Raw genomic sequence first — 16,186 nt, forward strand, 5'->3', positions numbered from 1 at the left:
CTTTGTTAAGCATAGCCATTTAATTAGTTCTTCAAAAGGAAAAAAGGGGTCACAGAAAATTGGCCATTTTGTGACTGGATTTCAGTGCTGCAATCTTGGGGTGCTCTGGCAACTGCAGATTGGTATCTGGGGAGGGCTACAGATTTCTCACTCCTATATATTAACTTTAAAAAAAAAATGCAGCATTTTTCCTACTTTTCATCCCCCCTGGGAATCAAGGCAGTGCATATGGGGAATGAAAGAAGTACCATACCCTGCACTGAGCGCCTATGGTTCACCAGGTTGCCCTCACTATCTCTTGCTACAATACAAGACTCACACGCTACTCTACCAGAAGTGGGCTCCAATACCATGGAGGGCAACGAAATCTGATTTCTGAAACCATCGCATTCTAGAGACTTCAGAACAATTGTCCATAGAGTGGACACTCTAAGCCAAAAATGCAAGTACTAGCCAATATAGCAGAAAGGAAGCTGGCTTCTTTTATCCGGCATTACACTGCTCTGGAAATAAAGTTTCATTCTGAATGTCTGGATAGCTTCGGAACTTTGACATTTTTTCAAGGATAAAGGTAGACATGGATGGCCACACTGAAGGATGACATTATTATTATATATCCATATTGTCTTCTGAAGAACACTCTGCAAATGCTGGTTGTTGCTATTATTATTGCTACTGTTATTGCTGTTATTAGTGTTGGTGTTGGTGTCATTATTATTATCACAGCTTAGGTTTTTTCTTCCCTCCCCCACCCTGGATACCTTGTTATAAATGAACACAGCTTATGAGTCATCACTGCCCTTTATTTCAGCATCAGCTCATTTTTAGTCCTGAATCTGACTTCATTGATTTCTGAACAACCAGCACACAGTATGAGAAAGAGGAAGAATCGTTTCTCCAAGATATTATTTCCTAAGTGTAACAGAGAAGGGGGTTGATTTAAAAAGCAAAAGGGGGGTTCTATTTCTCAGGCGGATCCCACCCTTCTTGAAAAAGCTGAGCATCATGCAGTGTTTGCCAAAAATGCTTTGAAGACCAGTGTCTTTCTTATGCAAGCAGATTTTTCCCCCCTCCTCCTCCTTTCGGCCATTATTTCAATCATGGGTGTTTTGTTTTGCTTCATTTTTGTTCTTAACTTTTCCCTTTTGGAGTGATGAACAGATTGAATGAAACAGATAATTAAGGCTGAAACTGGGTGAATGTATTTCTTTGCTCCAGAGTCATGCTGCAATGCTGGAATAACATGTCTTGCAGTCAGACTGCTAAACTGGTGTGCCATGTCTGCTGTGTGGTAGTGTGAATGTAAATGACACAGTGGCTTTCCCATTTCCACTTCTCTTTCCTTATGGAGATGTGATGAGTTTGCTAGATCTAGGTCAGGTTTGCCTGCCCTCACTTGTTGTCTAGACTTGGTGGCAGACAGCTGAACATGTAAGTTGAGTTCATGGAAAAGTCTTCTATCTGATCCTGGATGAATAGACCAACTTTTGCTACTCATTTTTTTCAGGTGATGACCTACAAACATCATGTCGGAGGTCCAGGGAACTATCAACTTTTCTGTGGAGCTGCACAAATTCCATAATGTTGATCTCTTTCAAAGAGGGTGAGTCCATTTCTCCAGGCAAAAGTCATGAATAAGAAAGGCAGAAAGCCCTTCCAATAAGTCCAACCTAGATCCAGCGTCATCCAGAGCAACAGTCGTTGGCTTCAAAATGACAGGCACGACCAGGTGGTCAAAGCTGTACACATGTAAAAAGGGGCAGAGCTTCAGGTCCAGCATTCTGAAGCAACTTTAGACCAGTGGAGGAAATTGGAGGAAGGAGGTGGGATGTAAATCTCATAACTAAACAAACAAAAAATAGCTCAGTGCTGCAATGATTAAGCATGCGTGGTGACCACAGAACACTGACTACCTACAGAGGAGAAAAAGAAATTGAAACTAAGAGAAAGGGGAAATAGGATGGAAGGACTACAAATTTCCATAGCAACACTCCATGGTGCAACATTTGGTTGCAGGTTCTACTCATAATCCTTAAATTGGGAAATATAATAATCTGTGGTTGTTGTTTCCCTCCCCTGCTTAGTTGGCAATAGAAAACTAGGTAAAATCAGGGGTGAACATCCTACAATTCCCTTTTTTTAGAAGTGGTGGGGTCACCTCTGACCACAATTATTAATGTGGGGAAGATTGGGAAACACTTACACATTGTGGTATCAGCTCTAAAACAAGGCTTCATACATCTTAAAAGGATTCCCAGATTCCCTTCCAAAACCCAAGCCCTCCCACCAGAAAAACTTTCCTCACTCATTTTGTATCATCCCATTCCATGAAGACTCCCAGACACTCCAAACATGTATGGTCCATCAAGTGTTTGCCTACCTCTGAACCAGACAGACCATTAACACAGGTTCCTACTCAGCTGTAGAATCAGGATAATAATCAATTCAGGAAACACTCTTTACCTCCATGGAAATGCTACTTACTACTCATTGGGATATTTTTGGAGGATTTACTCCAGGAACCATTTATGAATGAAGATGAGATGGGAGGGGGCCTTCTTAGTAGTGACTTTCCAGTTTTAGATCATTCTTCCAGAGAGTCTTGATTGATATTGCACAACTGCTTCTGTAGCCAATCAAATGCATGGATATCAAAACTGGGTTGCAGAACTTTTGGGTAATTAAAAGATGGTGCCAAATAGTTTTAAACTCAAATGGTGATTTTTTAAAAACTTTACTAGATGCTGATTTTATGCCACTCATTAACACCACTTTAGCATAAAGCATCTGTGTAGATGAGCATGCAAGGGAGAAAAAAATCCAAAATTTAATAGCAGTACTTTTCTTAAGAGAGCCAGTTTGGTGCAGTGGTGAAGGCATCAGGCCAGAAATTGGAAGACCGTGAGTCTAGTCCTACCTAGGCACAAAGCCAGCTGGGTGACCTTGAGCCAGTCACTTTCTCTCAGCCCTAGGAAGGAGGCAATGGCAAACCACTTCTGAAAAACCATGCCAAGAAAATTGCAGGGACTTTTCCAGGTAGTCTCTGAGAATCAGACATGATTGAATGGATTAAAAAAAAAAAAAAAAACTTTCTTAAGCGAGAAGAAGGGAAAAGATAGAGCCTCAAGTCATCTCTCTATTGTTACCATCTTAGATGAAGTGTTGGACAGCATTTTCATGTTAAAATTAGTATTTTGGGTTGAGAAAAATAGCAGTTCCCTCAAACTGAATTTGATTCCTGGTGCCCATGTGGACAGATGCATTTTCAGCAACAGTGACGTCCTTATTTCTGAGCAATTCTGCAACTTGCCACGGCCTTCTTTCTGAGATCCATTTTGACTTCCCAGTCTATCCCACTGCCCTAGAATTCCCTGTTGTCTCCATCCAAATAATAACTCAGCCCAACTCTGCTTAGCTTCTATGCTCAGACAAGATGAGATGCAGCCTCCTGTAAAGTAAAGAAGCAGGGTGAGGAGGTACCAAAGATTGTCCCAAAGCTTACTAGGAAGGAAAAAAAAAAAATAAGGAAATTGTTACTCTACCTCCATTTTTGGAAATAGAAAACACAGTACTATAAAAGTCAAAGTCTGCTCCAATCTTCTAGTTAGAGCCCAAAATTTCAAATTGGAAGGACTATGTTCCAATTCTCAGATTTTTCACCCAAACATGCTGATATATCTTCTTCAGCTCTACCCAGCCAATGGGATGGAATTTTGATGATCTGTAATGGGAAGGGTCTGTACACATCTCCTTCTCCCCCAGCTTGACTTAAGCAGAGTAAATACACCTAACAATTCCACTGTATATATTCACAAATATTCTATTCATTCATGTTTCAGTTAGCTGCCATATGTGGTTCCTAAGCACTGAATAGTCCTGTTGAAGCTTGTTTGTCAACAGCCATCACTGAATGGGAAGCGACTGAAACTAATAGTGCTTGGCGACTCTGAAACCTGGTAGCATGATGGATCAGATGGAAGTATAGACATGGATAATGATGCAAGCTTTTCTTGTGATTCTATGGTAGGAGGAACCCAAGGCTTCCATTAAAGTTTAAAATATTCAGCCTTGTACAAGTCTACCCAGAAATAATCCACACTGAATTCAGTAGACTCACTCCTAATATAGGGTAGTAACGTGAATCAAAGAGTCTATAGAATGCATCAAATAATAAATAGTAAAAACCTAGTAAAGCCTTCTATGCTGCTTAAAGGTTGCTTGGGAATAAATCCAGTAAATAATTTGTTAACAGTGAGAAACATTAGAAAATGTTGAGCGGGAAGCAAGCAAAATGAAAATTTATTGTCTCTTTTAAACAGAAAGCATGGAGCTATTTATTGAGTTCTGAAGGACAGGCATATATAATGTACTCTTTGAAAGAGAAACAAATGTGAAGGTTCCTTTCCTCATCTAAATTCACTCCATCAAAACTCATTTTATAACTTGTGAGAGTAGAGCTTTTCCAAATTACCTTAAAGCTTCTGACAATCTTTACTAAGCTGAAAAATAAAGTTACCCATATCTGCCTGAGATCAATTAACTAATTTATCTGCTCAGTTCACACAAGTTTTTATTCCATTCTCCCCTGTTGTAAGGTCATTCAGTATATGTGAGAATTTTATGAGAGTTTGTTGATAAATTGTGGGCTACTCCGTTGAAAGAAATATTAATTTAGAAGAAATAGAAATATTTCCATAAAGAAATGGATGGATTCTCAAACTCTGCAGATTAAACATTGGACCTGAATTTATAAATAGTTTGATTCAGTTGACTATATTCAGAAATAATGACGTGAGAACACAGAGAATCCATACTTCCAAAATGTTCCTATATAACAGGAAACCTGCCCCCCCTCTGATTTGGAGGGGTGGGGTTGTAAGAAATCAGTAATTTGATCCCATATTTTATTTTTAGTGAATGGCTTGTTAACATTTTTGTTAGCTCTGGTTGGTAGTTTAGACATTCTTCCGGTCTCCTTCAGGGTATACTGGAAGATGTCATTCTGTCAGCAGCTGGTAAACAGAACCTCCTGTACTGTAGTTATCTAGGATTTAACTTAGCCCGAATGGCCTCCAACTGATCTTCACCCTGACATGTCACTATGTATCACAAGGGTGCAACATGGGTGAAAGATTCAAGCAATTCTGAGAAAACAGAAGAGTTTAAAATAAAACCTAGTGAAATATTCAGTCCAATGGGTCTTTTGCATTGGTTTGTTTTTCTCTCCTTTGCAGATCTTTCTCTTCTCCAGTGCAAGTGTTCTACACTTTTGACTGGAAACCTTGGCACTTGAATTGCTTAAAATGTTGGCCACATAGGCAGTAGGTGATTAAATGCAAGTCAATGCTGTCATCAGTTTATATTCATTTTGCTCTGTTTTTTTTTTTAAAGATACATCCATTAATCTGTGGGCTAGGTACGTGTTGTTATTTCTTGGCAGTATAATTGCCTCTTTCCCAGCCCTGGTAGGAAAAGCTTCCAAAAATGAATAGCTTGTTGTAAGATAAAGTAATCATTTGGCTGGGCATCAGCTATTTTGTGATGATGCCTTCAAACAAGCAAAATGTTGGTTTCTAATGGAACTAAAATGGAACCACTGAAGGAGATATTTGCTCCCAGACAATAAAAACAGTAATGATGTCTCTGGGGGCAGGAAATGTGCCCCTTTGGAAACAGCACTGTCTGAGCATAGATGCTTGGCTTGTCAGCAAACTAGTTCCATGCAATATTTTTAGGTTCGTGTTTCTTTCTTCCAGAGGAGTAACTGGATATTGCATGAGGTGGGATTGACAAAGTAGAAGACACTCCCACCAGCTTGGATACTGGGATAAAAGCAATGCCTTTTATTCCTCCCACCCTGCAAATAGGTTAAGCTGCTATCTAATCCCTTTTATAATATAGTTCACCGGTAGACATTCTACCACTGCTGTCTGATCATTATTTGGAATAATGCTAAAACTATGGTTTTATTAGTAAGCATTAGTCATGGCTAAAATATTGATCAGGTTGGTGAGTTCATACAGATGTATCCATTTTGCCTTTTCAAACATAGATATGAATTGGAATGTACTTTGGTGCTGAAATCCACTCCATATTGTGGAATCACCCCCCGGTGTGCTGTAAGATTTTGCTCTATCATTAATTTTGAAATAAGATCTAACTGCTAGCTTGATCAGCTGCGGCAGAGGTATTGGGAGTGGGAAGGAACCATATTTTTCTTGTTGCCAGTGGAGAGATGCAATTCCTCATTCCTCCCAGGACAATGTCCTGCAAACCATGGACTGAGCTTTCTTGGCCACAGAGATCTTTGGAAGACAGCTATCACATGGTGAACAGAAGACTTCAGTCTTTGGCTGTCAGCTTAGTAATTCTCCACAGCACTAAATGTACTTTCTGAAGTGTTTACTCAGTCAGAGGCCAGAGAGAAAATAACCCTGCCTTGCACAATTGCCAACAATTCAGTATGAACAACAGGTGAGTTTGGATGGAATCCAGCAGTGCTTTTGCACATTTAAGCTCTCCTGGGCTATTCATGAGAAATAGAGCCAAGTTTTCAATCCCACTGGCATCAGACCTTTTATGGTTCTGAGAAGGGAGAGGGGAAGGAGGAAAGAGGAGGAAGGGAAGGGGAAGGAGAAGGGGAAAAGAGGAAGAGAAGGAGGAGGAGAAAGGAGAAGGAGAAGGGAAGGGAAAGGGAAAGGGAACAGGAAGGGGAGGGGAGGGGGAAAGGGAAAGGGAAAAGAGAAGGAGAAGGAGGAGAAAGGAGGACAAGGGGAAGGGGAATGAATGGAAGGGGAAAGGGAAAGGAGAAGGAGAAAAGAGGAGGAGGAGGTGGAGGAGGAGAAAGGGAAGGGGAAAAGGGTTGATCAAATCTGTTTTATACCTGAAAAGGTCTCTATAACTATAGTATGTCTCCTTGGGCACAGGCCTGGAGATATTTCTTTAGCACTCTCAGCTTCTCTCTGAGCTAGGCATTTCCCACCCCATCTGGAGAATAAAACATATGTTCTGGAGCAATTGGTCACCGACAAATGCTATGAGACAGGTAGTGTAACAATCTACCAGGGTGATGACATGCTGTGATCACAAGCCTGTTCTTCACGGCATCCTGCTGGATGATAAACTCTTCTGTGTCAAGACAAAATGCTGGCATTGCTTTTTCTCTGTTTTAGACTTTAGACATTTTAACACTTGGAGCTCAAGATATGCCTGAACAGTAACTGTACTATTATGGATCAACCACAGAGATGTTATATACAAGAGTTGCTGTTCTGAATATATTTGACTAATTCTCTCTTTTAAAAAAATGAAACCAATTCTGGAATGGGAACAAAGAAGTAGGATTTGTATACCAATTCTCTAAAAGTAATTATAACAAATTATCTGCATAGATAGCATTACTGAATCATACATGATACCCATCTCTACCTCTCTATGCTGACAATTCAAGATAACCCAGGGGTAAAGTAATTTAGAAATTGGATCCTCTGGAGTTTAAAACCAAGTGAACTATTCAGCATTATGGTATACATAATTATATATATTGAAGTCCTATCCTAGTATCTGGAGGCTGGGTGGGTCTGGGTGGGGAGAAACCAACTTTGACATAATCCTACCAGTCCTACCAAGACACAAAGACTATGTAAATTAGGGGTCCCCAGATCTGGGGATTTCCCATCTTTAATCTTTGATGGGGCTGCAGTTCCTCATTCAAGAGTGGTGCACAATGTGTGGGTTTTCTTGGACTCACAGCTACTGCTTGAAGAGCAGATAGTCACTGTGGTCAAGAAGACCTTTGCACAACTTCATTTTTTGTGCCAGTTGCACCCCTTCCTGGATTGGGAGGCCCTTCAGACAGTCAATCATGCCTGAGTAATTCACAAATGTACTATTTTAGTCCATGGGGTGGCCATAGAAGACCACTCAGAAGCTTCAACTGGTCCAGAATGCAGTGGGGCGGGCAGTGATGGACATGCCTTGGTATGTCCATGTGATATCGCTGCTTCACAAGCTGCACTGGTTGCCAGTATGGTTTAAAGTACCAGTTGTCGCCTATACAAGGTATGAGTTGCCAGAGTTGGCACACTCAGGGTCCCTTTGATTAAGCAGTGCCATCTATCAGGACCCAAAGTGGGCCTTCTGTGGTTGGCCACCTGCCCTCTGAAATCCCTCCTGAGATCCATGTGACTCCCACCCTGATGTCACTCTGGAAGGACTTGAAAATCTGCCTGTTCCTTCAGGCTTTGGGATAGGGTGGATGGGATACCCTTTTGGATAAGTCTTTGTACATGTTATGTATTAGTTGGTTGTATTCTGTTTTCATTCTGTTATTTGTTTGATGTTGTCCAGAGTTGTTTTGGAGGTGGGTGATGCCTACACCTAAATAAATAACTAAATCCATCCATCCATCAATCCATCCATTTATTTTACATTATAACAATATAGCCAACATGAAACATCTTTAATCTATGATTTTACATGTAACTGGTTGTAAAATATAGACTCTGTATGTGCTTGATTTCCCCAAGCACTGAGGTTACTTTTTTTTTCTCCTTGTGACAATGATCGCTTGCATTTAATGAACCTCATTAAACAGTTGCCACCATTCCTTCCACTGTTTAATGGGCAAGCCATAGTTTGCTTCATTTTTCATTTTACTTTGTTTTGTGCCTTTGAATCAGGGTTGACTCCTAGTGACAGCCTGGACAAATCCCTGCAGTTTCCTTGGGAGGATTTCAGAAGGGGTTTGCCCTGGCCTTCTTTTTCCTAGGGCTGAGAGAATGGGACTGGCCCAAGGTCCCCCAGTGGGCTTTGTGCCTAAGGCCAGACTACAACTCATTTTTTCCCAGTTTCTAGCCTGATGCCTTAACCACTACACCAAACTGGCTCTCCTTTGCTTCATAGGCTTCCTATGAAATACTGAGAAAAGGAGGTTCTCCCTTTCTGGCTCATGAAGAATATTGAGAAATAAGGCCCGTTTTGAGTTTGTTCTGTGTCAAGGGTGGCAAGCTCTTTGGACTAGTAGGCTCTCTGGCATCATGAGAGCCTCTTGTAGGTATTCTGTTAAAATGGCTGTTGCACAGCCACTGCATGGCCTATGAAGTTGCTCTCTGCTCCCCGACTTTAGCAGTAATGATCTTCTGACTCTCTAAAGAAGCTTGTTGTTTCTATTCTTTCTCATAACTACAATTGCCATATGCAAGTTTTTACATTTACAATTTGGGAAGAGGCTAGCTAGTATGTCCAATGTAAAATCTACATGTTGGCCTATATTACACCCCATTAAGTGATGTACCAATATATCTTCTCCTGAAGATGTGTGCTATGTTCTACTCTGGCTTTACAATGAAACATAACATCACCCACAACATTGGCCACAACATCTTTTGCATTTACAGCATAAATTCAGCCTTTTAAGGAAGAAGATTCCTAGTGATATACTAAGTGATGCTGGTTTTGTGTGCATGATCCTCCAGGGCATATAGGAATCTCTAAGCTCCTGGAATGAAAAAGATTGGAAATCATTGGAGTAGATAATTCACATTTTTTCCAATCATTACATTTCTGGATGAGATATGCATAGATAATGGTGGGCAAAGGAAATCCAATCCTTCTTTTTTTGGAATAACCTTTTGCTCTCCTAGTATTACTGTTTTAGGCTTCATGCTTAAAACAAAAATCAATATTATCAAGAAGAAGCATTGTTGATATCTAGAAAGCCTTCTGAGAAATACTGTTAACCTTTTCAAGAATCTATTCATTTCCACTGAAGATTCTTGGGTGTTTCTCCCAACTGGAACATCCAAAGGCAATACAATGCAATTCTCAGGTCCTACCCCTGGAACCTAAGTTGCTGTCAGTAGTGCTTAAATTCATTGAGAAGCAGATCAGGCCCACCATCGGGCTAGGTTGTTGCATTCATGCTTTCTTTGGTGAGATAGCAACCAAACGGACATGTAAACATTCATGTTCCCATGTATTCCAAATAATCTTGGAATCTCATTCAAATCTGAAGCACTTCAAAGCCTTGTAGAAATTCCATCCATTTTGTGCCCTAATTTGTAGACAACAGAACTAGGTGAATGAGCACATGAAGAGGGGGAGAATTAAAAGCTTGGGATGCATGAAATTTCTTTTCTGAGCTGGTAGCCAATGTATATATATCATCTGGTTGACCCAGAACAATGCCATGTTATGGCATTCATCCTTAGCCAGAAGTGGACAACCTTTGGCCTGAAATCTGTTCTTGAGAACTTTCCCTCACTTCTCAGCTGGATTTTGATTGGCTACCACTTTCAAACCTGAAAACAAAAAGCAAAAATCAGTTGTGAAATGTACCTCCAATTGAGATTTTCATGACCACATAGACATTTCTTGGGGTGGGCAGAGGATAGATGGGTGCTGCTATCTGCTATGAAAAATGGATTTAGGATGGTTAAAAAAAAAACACCAACTCTTCCACATACAATCCTAGCTCAATGTTCATGCATGATGAAGCCTTTGCTCATCTGTTGACTAGGAATTCTGAGGAAGTAAATGGTCACCTATCTAGGAGGAAGAATAATGATGAGTGTTGGCATTTGGCTCAAACTTTTCCACCAGAAATTCAAAGAAATAAAAATAAAATAAAGACAGTTTCTCTCTCCTTTGGACCACCCTTCCCCCAAATTCTCCACTTGAGTAATCTAGGATTTTTGACCCCGTCCATAAAACTCCATTACTTATTTCCTCCTATATTATTGCTGTAGCAACATCTCCAAATTTTTTATAAAATTTCGTATGAATTTATATGAGTTACTGGCAATTTTGCCAAAACACATTTGGACTTTTCATTCACTCTTATTATGAAAAGGTACTAATTTCTAACCACCTTTTTTGTTCCAAACCTATTTTTCTTTAGATATTACTTGCTACGTACAAGTCTGAAAGTTTCAGCTAAGATCCCGCATCAATTGTCAGCAATTCTGGGTGAACAAACAGGTAAGTATTTATTTTTTTAATGAAAAACAAAATGGAGAAAAGAACTAAAGTAAGTTGAAACTGGTTTTTTCCCCCTAGTTAATTGTTTATTGCCTTATAAAATATAGATAATACATAATAGAATAAAGATAGTTACTGAGTACAGTGGCATTTATGTAATAGGAACAGGAAACTCTTAACACTGTGATGTTTAAGGTAAATTAAACCTTGAAAGATGAGAAAAACATATATCAATATTGAATATGATTTCTAAAATGTTAATGAACATAAACTTGCTTAAGTGCGCAATTAATGCTAAATGTGACTTCAATAAAAAATTGCAAAGCACATTAAATTATTTTATAGCATGTAAAAAGTTGAGTTCTTTGACCTTAATACTAAATACTTAATACTAAAGCCCCCACTGTATTATTATTTATTGTTTTTGAGGAATATTAAAAGAAAGAAAGAAAAGGAGCTGCTAGGGAAAAGTAGATGGGTATTTAATCTTGATTGATTTACAGTGTTTATAGACATTTAGATCCCCTTAAAAACCATAGCATATATGTTTGTCTTGCTGTGTGATATGTTCTATATATGAAAGCCATTCTTGTTTGAATTCGGTTAAACTGTTGTGTATATATATATTTATTTATTTTATTTATTTATACATTCGATTTATTCTATAAATTGATTCGATTTATTCTATAAATTCTATAAACAGATATATACTGTTAGTTTCACCATTGCTGCATAAGTTCCCAGTCAAATATTGTCAGTGTTGTATCTTTCTTCTACAGTTGGGTGAAGTTTATCCTCACAGACCTGATTATGCTGTTTCTTGTTAATGCATTCTGGAATTATACCTAGTTGAAAAAATTGTGATTTCATTTCAAATTTAATTTCTAAAACTTCAAAAGTTTTAGAAATTAAATTTTAGAAACTGGTATGAGGGGCAGATCAAGGATGATGTATCATTGAAATATGAAACTGTCACTTTGTTCCGTAATCCTGTAGACACCCAGATCTGCTGGATTTTAAGGTGTTTCAGTCGTCATTCTTAGCATTGTTTATGATTTTGTTGATTTTTGAAGATGTGTGTATTTTAGTCTTTTGATGTGAGTGACATTGCATACAATTTTATGAGGTAGGTGGTATATAAAGATTTGAAACAAATAAAGCTTAAGCCCTGAAAAGGGCAAATTATATGAGAAGCAAAATTCTGCTTCTGAAGACTCTGATTTCTAAAGATAGTTTGAATGACACTTATGCGGATTTACTGGATCTTAACTCTCCTCCACAATAAATCTATTGAGATCCAATGAACCCCTTTAAAGTTGTAGCTGGTGTAAGATTATGGTGGATTTGAAAGTTATTCCTGTTCAGCAGGATACATGACTGTGTTAATACCATATCCAAAAGTTGTGCTAAGACTAACATCTTTAATGAAGATGAAGCCTAGTTTGGAGCAGATTCTCTTGAGTAGAACTTACTAGGAAAAGGGTAGCTATCATGAATACCATTTCTTGGTGGTTCAGCAAGCTTTACAATGGATTAATTTCATTTAATTATCTTTACACAGCATTTTAAAAATATCATAGGATTGGTAAATCTACTCAGAATACCAGGTGAACTCTGAACTTATATTTCTGGAGCAGAGATGACTTTTGACCAGTTATTTTCCAGTTGAATGAAAGAAACTCTCCAATATTTTCTCCAAGGTTAAATTCATGATTAACATTGGCAAGGGACAGTTCAAATCCTTTTGCTGACCAGCTAGCTAACACATAACGGTGATTAATTGCAAGTGAATCAAAATGTTCCCCTATAGTTCATTGTTATAAGGACAGATTCATAAAAGCTATCTTTCAAAGAATCTTCTCTTCTAGCTCTGGATTTCTCATGAAGGAATCCGAACCATTTCTGAGAATCCCCAGAACTATACATCAAAACCACTTGATCAAAGAGTATATTATAAAGAATATAGGTTTAAAAGCAGGGTGTTTTTTAATTAAATATCCTCCCCTCCCCTCCCCTCCCCTCTTCTTTCCTTTCCTTTCCTTTCCTTGGTTTAAATGTACATTCACCCTGATTCGCAGCACAAGAGTTTGAGAACATTTTTGCAGTTGTTTTCCCAACAATTCTATTTGACTGCATCCTGTCCCCATGTCCTTGAAAAAATGAATTTTAGTTTATAAAACATAAGAGAGATAAGCTACTACATTTACACTACTGATGTCCACGCTGGGAAATTAATGGGATCATCTTACATTTCCATCTTCACATAATGGAATAATATTACAGAAGCTGTTTGTAATAATTCTTTCCAATAGGCTAATTAGAAATGTCAGAAGGCAAGGCAGAGATGAAGGATTGATGATAGAGCAGGGTGACTTTTATCAGATTTTGGGAAGAAAAGGATGAAAATTTGAGTCTAATCATGAAGACAAACAGTTCTATAGATGGTTACAGTCCAGTCTTGAATTTTTTGCTTAGGGGAAACTTTTTTTTTTTAATCAGGAGTATATCAACCCATGTCATCCCCTCCCCTTCCAGAATGATGGATTGTACTTTAGGCTCATCCAATTATTTTGGCATTTGGGCCAAAATTTGGGAGCAACAAGAAAGCAATATATTATATAGCTAATAATTTGCTGTCAAATATGTTATGGGTAACTGGTCTCTGGCCCAAGAATCAGGAAGGTGACTCAGTCCTAGTGTGATTCCATTTCTCCCCAAGGAAACAAGTACAAGTACAAGTACAACAAGTCTTCTTGATTGTAAGCCATCATTAGAAGCCCAACTGCCTTAAACAGCAGTTTAAACTTAAACTTTGGTAGTTTAGCCATAGTCCTTTCATTAACTTAACTTTGGTGATCCACGCCCTAATACTCTTTCACTTGGATTTTTCTTTTCCATTAAATTTATTATATCTTCTCACTCCAGCAGACTCTGGGTGGCTTAGAAAATGTAATACCAAACTAAAATGATTAAGAGCATAGACAAAACAAAACAGCCTGAACTAAGTACCACCATTAAAACAAAGCATAACACACACATCCCACCCAAACACATTAAACCCAGGACTGGGACCAAAGCAGGTTTTAAAGGCTTTTTGGTACCCCAGGAAAGAGGGCACCTTCGATATCTCTGGGGGGACAATGTTGCAGAGGGTGGGGCTGCAACAGAGAAGGCATAGTTCCTCAGTCTAGTAACATGACAACATGTAATAGAGGGGATTTGGTGTGCACCCACTCTGCTGGAACGTATCAGGCAGACAGAAACAATTGGAGATAGGTGGTCCCTCAGGTATCCAGACCCCATGCCATACAGGGCTTAATAGGTAACAACCAGCACCTTGAATTGCACCCAGAAGCCAAATGGCAGCCAATGCAGCTTCTGTAGCAACGGTGACACATGAGCACAACAAGACGTGTCCGTTACTGCTCCCACTGCTGTCTTTTGAACCAGCCATAAGTTCTGGATGGCCTTCAGGGGTAGCCCCATGTAGAGTACACTGCAGTAGTCCAGTTGTGAGGTGGCCAGGGTGTGATTGACTATTTGCAGGGTCTCTCAGTCAAGAAAAGGACACAACTGGTGCACGGAAGGTACATGTGCAAAGGCCCTCCTGGCCACAGCTGCCATGTGCTCTTCAACCAGGAGCTCTGAGTCCAGGAGGCCCCCCAAGTTGTGCCAAGTCTCAAAGAGGAAATGCAGCCCCATCTAAGATCTACGGTGAATTACTATTCTGTGCAATAAGTGAGCCTCCCTTTGATAATGGTCTGAATATACAGGTGCCTCAGAACACAGATTCCAGTTTAGGGTTAGGGTTAGCGTAAGAGATTGTGCTGATGCTGAGAAAGAAACGAGAGCATCTCCGAACACGAACACTCAGAGGATGGGGCATCTCATTACAGACTTATCAAAGGAACAGACTCTAATGTTTTGAGAAAAAGAGATTCAAGATTGTGGAGTCCTTGGGGTTCTCTGAGCTTGGTTGTTTTCTTGCAGACATTTCATTACCCAGCTAGGTAACATCTTCAGTACTGGAAAGGAGTGGGGTTTGCTCTCTATTTATATACAGTAGTTTGTTCTGTCAGTGCTGGTGGGGGTGTGGTTTTCTCTTTGATAGTTCCTTAATTAGGCTGTTGTTTACTGCTTGATTGTTTGTCTAAGTTGGTAGTTCCTTGATTAAGGTATCGTTTATCAATCAATCAATATCTTATTATGGTCACAGACCAGAATTGGGTATTGTTTACTGTTTGTTTATCTGGTGTTAATCCTGGTGTTAATCCCTGCTTATCTGGGTGTTGATTGCTGGTGAGGAGGTGTTCTGGCTTTTTGTTTCCTTTTTAGCTTTTTATGGTCTCTTTTGAATGGTGTGTAGATGTTGTTTATCTCTATGTGCCTGTTGATGGCTGACTTTTCTGAATACCAAACTTCCAGGAATTCCTTAGTGTTTTTGGATTTAGCTTGGTCAGGATGTTTACAGTTTCCCAGTTGAAACTGTGGTTGAGTCTGTCCATGTGAGGTGAGATTAAGGAGTTTTCATCATGTCTTCTGACTGCTAGTTGGTGTTCATGGATGTGCTCTGCTAGCCTTCTGCTTGTCTGTCCTACATAGTGGCTGTTACAGTCCTTACACTATATGTTGCAGATGACTCCTGTTCCTCCCCCCCCCCCCAACTTGGGCTGCTGGGTCTTTTTATAGTTTCTGTTGATTGTGCTGGAGTGGCTGGAGTGGTCAGCCACTTTTTGATAAAGTTGCATAAATTACCATTTTGTTGGAAGACCTATAGGTGGTTTGTTTCCTTTTTTCTGGTATTCTGGGTTGCTGCAGTGTGGTTGTGCTCATCTCAATAATGTTCTTACAAAGCTCCTTTGGAGGGAGGTTGGGTTGTTACTTTGGGAACGGAGCACTTCGTAGTTGTTTTTCGATAGACTTGAGTTTCTCATTTGCCATCATTTCCTCTGCTGATGAGGATATCCAGGAAGGGTAGTGTGTTGTTATTTTCTTCTTCCCTTGTGAATTTTATTCCTTTGAAGATGTTGTTGATTGTTTCATGTGACTTTCTAGTTGTTCCTTTTTTACTATGACGAAGGTGACTGGATCCATACTTTTGGTTGTATGCATGGGAATGCTATAGTTATATAGATACATAATTATATCTATGTAGCTGTATAGAGCTTCAAGAGCTTCAAAGAGACCCTCTCTTAATTAATTCACT

The 16,186-nt window shown here is 39.3% G+C and overlaps 1 protein-coding gene across 5 annotated transcripts in view; it reads left to right on the forward strand.

The window, feature by feature from the left end:
• Positions 1-16,186, forward strand: part of FAM135B (family with sequence similarity 135 member B) — a 128,673-nt gene that overhangs the window by 44,037 nt on the left and 68,450 nt on the right. For 4 of the 5 annotated variants that reach the window (XR_015797549.1, XR_015797548.1, XM_088148942.1 and 1 more), the window contains exons 2-3: positions 1,508-1,603; positions 10,901-10,980. Coding sequence is in view for 3 of the 5 variants with exons in the window: in XM_088148942.1 (XP_088005068.1) it covers positions 1,527-1,603; positions 10,901-10,980 (157 nt within the window). In the remaining 2 variants the exon portion in view is untranslated. Of the gene's footprint in view, positions 1-1,507; positions 1,604-6,259; positions 6,475-10,900; positions 10,981-16,186 lie in introns of those variants that run through there. The other variant, XM_088148941.1, reaches the window with a different exon arrangement.

Source organism: Python bivittatus, unplaced genomic scaffold, assembly GCF_059951505.1.
Source record: "Python bivittatus isolate LINGU-HERP-01145 unplaced genomic scaffold, Pbiv_v1 ctg000590_np1212, whole genome shotgun sequence".
Classification (NCBI taxonomy): Eukaryota; Metazoa; Chordata; class Lepidosauria; order Squamata; family Pythonidae; genus Python; species Python bivittatus.